This window comes from Malania oleifera, chromosome 13 (assembly GCF_029873635.1).
Source record: "Malania oleifera isolate guangnan ecotype guangnan chromosome 13, ASM2987363v1, whole genome shotgun sequence".
In the NCBI taxonomy this organism is placed as follows: Eukaryota; Viridiplantae; Streptophyta; class Magnoliopsida; order Santalales; family Ximeniaceae; genus Malania; species Malania oleifera.
Window position 1 is genome coordinate 844,024 of NC_080429.1, and position 6,009 is coordinate 850,032.

Below are 6,009 nucleotides of genomic sequence, written 5' to 3' on the forward strand. Positions count from 1 at the left end.
ATATTTATATATATATATACATATAAACATAAAATATATTTTAAGCTATTATATTTATATGCAATAGCTATTACGGTTATACTATATTACATTCTGTGAACCTACTCTATTCCATTCTGTGAACCAAATATAATCTTGTGTTAACCAAAATCAATGGATGAGAGCAGGCTTGCGAGCTGGTTCTAGTAGGGCACAGAAGGGTTTTACCCAGTTAAAATCTAGAACATATAATCACCCTGCTCAACTGAACTTTGAGGGTCCAATTCTGCTCTGAAGATTACAAAGAACACGGCGTGATGAGCCTATTAATCACATAATAAATCCATGCCTGCAACAAAATATTGGCCAAATGTGATCTCTACACAGACATAGCAAATATTCTCATACGAAGACAAGAAGCAAGTGCTAATAAATGGAACATTAAAAATACCAGAAAATTGACTAGTGGATTAAATACCACACACCCTCTGTGTTACAGAAGTTATCCAAGCTCAGTTGAAACACATAAAAAGGAGAGGATGATTCAGCCACCTGAACTATGGTGAGCCAATTCAAGGATGATATATGATGCCATTGCCATTAGTGCGGGAAACAAAAAACTCATCAGAAAGTAGGAGTCTGCTGTGCTCTTATTGTTCACCTAAGTTGTCAGCTCCATTATAGCACTGACAATATCTCCATTGTGTGTTTTGAGAGCCTTTACAGCCTTGCTCCTTGACACCCCAGCCTGCGTCATCACCAAATCAATGTCGCGGGGTTCCACCCCAGTCTCATCAACCTCTTCTTCCTCCTCGTCTGTAGGTGCTCCATTAGCACCCGCAGCATTCTCTGATTTCGCCATCACAGATGCCATGTCTGGCATCCTGAACTGCTGAGCAGCTTGCGTCTGCAACTGTGAGCTCAAATCCTCTATCTTCGCCTCCCCAAATATGACATAGGTTTCAGAATTTGGGCTCTTAAAGACATCGGGCTTTGAGATGAAAAATAATATCTATTCAAAGGACATATTTTAGTAAAAGTGAGACATCACGTAGGCCAATCAATCAACTCCACATGAACAGAAAAAGCTTACATTTTTTGTTCGCTTGATGGTGACCCTGCTGACACCCGTAACATGTTTCATGCCCAGCTTCAACATTGCTTTGCGACTCTTCTTCTCGCTTCTACTCTGCTTCGAACTCCCATTTGCACCTGCACATAGTTTCCCAATTTAAACGAAAATATTTGAAGTACATCAAACTCAGAGCAATCATTCAGGGCAATCACACTCTAAATGACTTAAAGTAGGCTAAAAAGTGTTTTAAAAAAATAAAATATAAAAATAAAAAAGAATAAAGAAAGCAAAGAAGCTGTGAGAAGACTCAAATTAAGAGCTGAACTTGAGGCAGAAATGACAGTAATCAAATGAGATGCGAAAAAAATTACAGTATCATTAAAATCTTTATCAAATGAAAATGGAAGAAACATATCCAAATTCCTAAACGATGCTTACGTGTAAAGAACAACAACATCAACAAAACCAAGCCTTAGTCCCACTAAGTAGGGTTGACTATATGAATTCTTTTCCGCCAATTTATGCGATCATGGACCTTTTTTTTTTAATAGATTCAAGGATATTAAATCCTTACTCACTATCTCCTCCCTAATTATTTTACATCTACCCCTACCCCTTCTACTGCCCCCCATAGTAACTAAGTCACTCTTCCTCATAAGTGCACTATCTGGCCTACGTTGCAAGTGTCCATACCATCTTAGTCATCCCTCCCTTATCTTATCTTCTATAGGAGCTACACTTAACTTATCACGAATATGTTCATTCCTTAATTTATCTTTCAATGTTATACCACTCATTCATCTAAGCATTCTCATCTCGGCAACTATTACTTTTTGGATATTATGTTTCTTCGTCGCCCAACATTCGGATCCATATGGCATAACTGGTCTTATAACTGTCCTATAAAACTTCCCTTTTCAATTTTAAGGGTATTCTACGATCACATAGCACACTTTAAGCACTTCTCCAGTTTACCCAACCTACTCTAACTCTATGCATTACATCATCCTCAATTTCTCCTTCAGCTTGCATAATAGATCCAAGGTATCGAAATCTACAAGTGCTATTTATTTCTTCATCATCAAGTTTAACTTTGTCTCCAATCTTCCTCCTATCATTACTAAAATTACATTTCATATATTCAGTTTTATTTCTACTTATCCTAAAGTCTCTAGATTCCAAAGCTTCTCTCCATAATTCTAACTCAGCCTCTACTCCGTACCTAATTTTCGTCAATTAATACAATATCATCTGCAAACAACATACACCATGGAACCTCATTTTGAATACCTCCTAATCAATTGGTCCATCACTAAAGCAAAATGATAAAGACTCAAAGCAGATCCTTGATGTACAACTATGGTAATTGGAAATTCTCTAGTTTCTCCATCTATAGTCCTCATACTAATCATTACTCCATCGTACATACCCTTAATGACATCGGTATACCTACAACATACACCCTTTTTTTCTAAAACCTACCATAGAACTTCCCTAGGTATCCTATCATATGTTTTCTCAAGGTCAATAAATATCATACGCAAATCCCTCTACTTTTCCCTAAACTTTCCCATTAATCTTCTTAAAAGATAAATAGCTTCTATGGTAAATCTTCTAGGCATAAAACCAAATTGATTTTTTGAGATCTTCGTTTCTAACCTTAATCTTTGTTCAACTACCATTTCCCATAGTTTCATCGTATAACTCATAAGTTTAATTCCACGATAGTTATTACAATTTTGAATATCTCCTTTATTTTTGTATATAGGTATTAAAGTACTTTTCCTCCATTCATCTGACATTTTCTTAGTTTTTACAATTGTATTAAATAAATTAGTTAACCATATAATTTCATTATCACCCAAGCATTTCCAAACTTCAATTGGGATGTCATCTGATCCCATAGCTTTCCCATTTTTCATCTTTTTTAGTGCAAACTTAACTTTGTGAACTCTAATTTTGCAAATAAATCTTATATTTTTAGTATTTTCCTCATTTGACAATTCTAAGTTTAAGCCTTCTATTTGGTTTTTGTTAAACAACTTACTAAAGTAAATTCCCCATCTTTCTTTAATAACTTCATCCTTAACCAAGACAATATCATCCTCACTTTTTATACATTTTACATTTTCTAAGTCCTTGCTCTTCCTTTCTCTAACTTTAGCAAGTTTAAATATATCTCCTTCCCCTTCTTTTGTACCCAATCTATCATACAAACTATTAAAAGACTTATATTTAGCTTCACTAACGGCCATTTTTGCATCTTTTCTTGCCTCCTTATATTTTTCAAAGTTATCTCCGTTTCTACATTTTTGCCACAATTTAAACCAAATTCTTTTTGTCTTTATGATTTTTTGTACATCTTTATCCCACCACCAACTCTCTTTGCTATTCGAGAATCTTTCCCTTGATTCACCTAAAATCTCTTTTACTATCTTTTTAATAGAGCTAGCTAATCTATTCCAAAGAGTATTTGTATCTATCTCATCCTCTATAGTCCAATCCCCATCTTTACTCATTTTATCTTTAAATTTTATTATATTTTCTCCTTTTAGGTTCCACCATCTAGTTCTCCTACACTGATTTATTTTTTCCTTTTTCTTCCATTTTTTAATACATATATCTAACACTAAGACTCTATGTTGTGTGGTTAGGCTTTCACCTAAAATAACTTTACAATCCTTGCATGATAATCGATCTACCCTCCTAACTAAAAAAATTCTATTTGACTTCTATTTTGTCCACTTTTAAAGGTTATTAAGAGTTCTTCTCTCTTCTTAAAGCAAGTATTCATTATACTAAAATCATATGACATATCAAAGTCTAAGATTATCTCCCCAGACTCATTTTTGTCTCCATATCCATATCCATATCCTCTATGTATCTTCTCATAATTTTTATTATCTCTTCCAACGTGTCCATTCAATCTCCTCCTATAAATATTTTCTCAGTCCCCAATATGCCTTGTATAATGCTCTCAATATCTTCCCAAAATTGTCTCTTAAGATTTTCTACTAAGCCAACTTGAGAAGCAAAAGCACTAATGATATTTATTATCTCTTGTCCTAATACCATTTTGATTTTTATAATCTTATCTCATACTCTAATTACATCCACAACGCTATCTTTTAAGTTTTTGTCTATAATAATGCCTACTCCATTCTTATGTTTTTCTTTTGTAGTATACCAAAGTTTAAATCTTGATTTATCGATTTCTCTAGTTTTCTCCCCCACCCACTTAGTTTCTTTAAGGCAAATTAAATTTTTCTTCTAATCATTGTATCCACAATTTCCATGCTTTTACCCGTAAGTGTCCCTATATTCCAAATTGCTAATTTAATCCTAATTTCCTGAACTAACATCTTTACCTGCCCACATTCAGAATGATGCAGGAACCCTCACATATTTGACATCGTACCCGAGCACCGACATGGTGCGTCGCTTCAAGGCGACGACCTAGCCCACCCTCACCGACTTTTCGCTACACCTGGGTGGTTCAAGTGCAACATGTTGCTCGTAGGAGACACCCAAGCAAAGATTCGATAAGGATTCATATCATGGTCATCTGACAAATTTTACATTGTCTGTCAGCTACCTAACAACAACAAAAAATCAAACATACAGTGCCTTCCTCCGAAGTTTTAACAATCACTGTGTGGAGGTCGGTCCAGCTATTGATTAGTGATTTTGTTCATATAAAACATTCAACAGGGGATATCTGAAGTTTTGGTATGTAAACCCAAACCCCTGTTAAAGAGATTGCAATTGCAATCCTTCCCCAAGTCCAATACCGATCATTCCATCATGTGACAAACTGCATTCAAGTAAACCCTATCAAATATGTTCAGACAACATGCTATCAAACCGGATAAACATACGTTAAATCAACACTCTTATAAGCTAGTACATGATAAGGTTCCATTTCAAGCCAAAAAAAACACGAAAGGAAGGAGGAAACCCATTTTATCTTAGTTCGCTATCCAAAAAATGAAATTTTTTAATTAATATTAGCGCTAAATTTTGATTTTTTTTTCTTAACATCCAATCATAATTGAATAAATTTTCACCCTTACCAGCACTTGATATGCGAGAAAATCAAATAAAAACAGAAAATCGATTTCCCCATTTTATTCCCTTGCCTTTTTCAACCTCAAAAAATCATTAATCCAAACGGGAGGCAATAGAGAAGGAAATGGAGATACCCTGGTCCCCATTGTCCTTCTCGTCATCTTCGTCGTCATCGTCGTCCTCGTCTTCGTCGTGGTCATCGTCCTTAACGTCCTCGACGACTGGTTCATCGTTCTGCTGAACAACTAACAAAATCAACAACAGTCCATGAGAGACAGAAAGAGAGATAGAGAGAGAAATGATAATACCAGCGGGGGCTTCTTCTTGGGCTCTTCGTCGGCAGAGGGAAGGGACTTGAACTTATCCTCAGTCTCGGCATCAACGACAGGGCCCGGCATTGCTGATCTCTCTGCGGTCTGCGATTGATGATCGATGAGAAGAAGTAGGGGAGTGTGCGTGCGCGCTGGGCAGCTGCTGTTCTCTCTCTGTGAAATGGGGATAAGCTCCGATGGATGGTGGTGATGGAGTTTTTAATCATTCCGCAAGAGTTCCCTCCCGTATGGGCTTGGGCCGACACATTGTCCAGCCCAATTTGCTCTCCCTGCTATTGTCTTCGTTTCATGGGCCCACGACTCTCCTCTTATCTCTGCCACTGCATTTGTGGAAATGGGCCTCCTCTAATATTCAAAGTCATGTTACTTGAGTTCAACCTAAACACAAGCCCAATATAAATTTTTCAGACTGAAAATGTTAAATAATGCAAAAACTCAAAATGTATAAAGGAATTGATTCTATTTTCCCTTATATTTTGTGGGTTTGAAAAATAAGCATGCTAAATGTGAGATGTTTTGAATTTCTAGACTCTTAAATAGTTGAACTATTTGTTT

General features: G+C 36.0%; 1 protein-coding gene across 2 annotated transcripts; it reads right to left on the reverse strand.

The window, feature by feature from the left end:
* Nucleotides 1–277: 277 nt before the first annotated feature.
* Nucleotides 278–5,702, reverse strand: LOC131146033 (nascent polypeptide-associated complex subunit alpha-like protein 2). 2 transcript variants are annotated; one of them, XM_058095296.1, is made up of 4 exons: nt 5,431–5,702; nt 5,257–5,356; nt 1,073–1,191; nt 278–991 (listed from the first exon to the last, which is right to left on the reverse strand). In XM_058095296.1, the coding sequence occupies exons 1-4, from the start codon at nt 5,518–5,520 to the stop codon at nt 641–643; spliced, it is 660 nt and encodes a 219-aa protein (XP_057951279.1). In that variant the 5' UTR covers nt 5,521–5,702; the 3' UTR covers nt 278–640. The 2 variants fall into 2 exon arrangements, with proteins under 2 accessions (XP_057951279.1, XP_057951277.1); XM_058095294.1 differs by having other exon boundaries at nt 5,257–5,359; nt 5,431–5,670.
* Between the last annotated feature and the right edge of the window lie 307 nt (nt 5,703–6,009).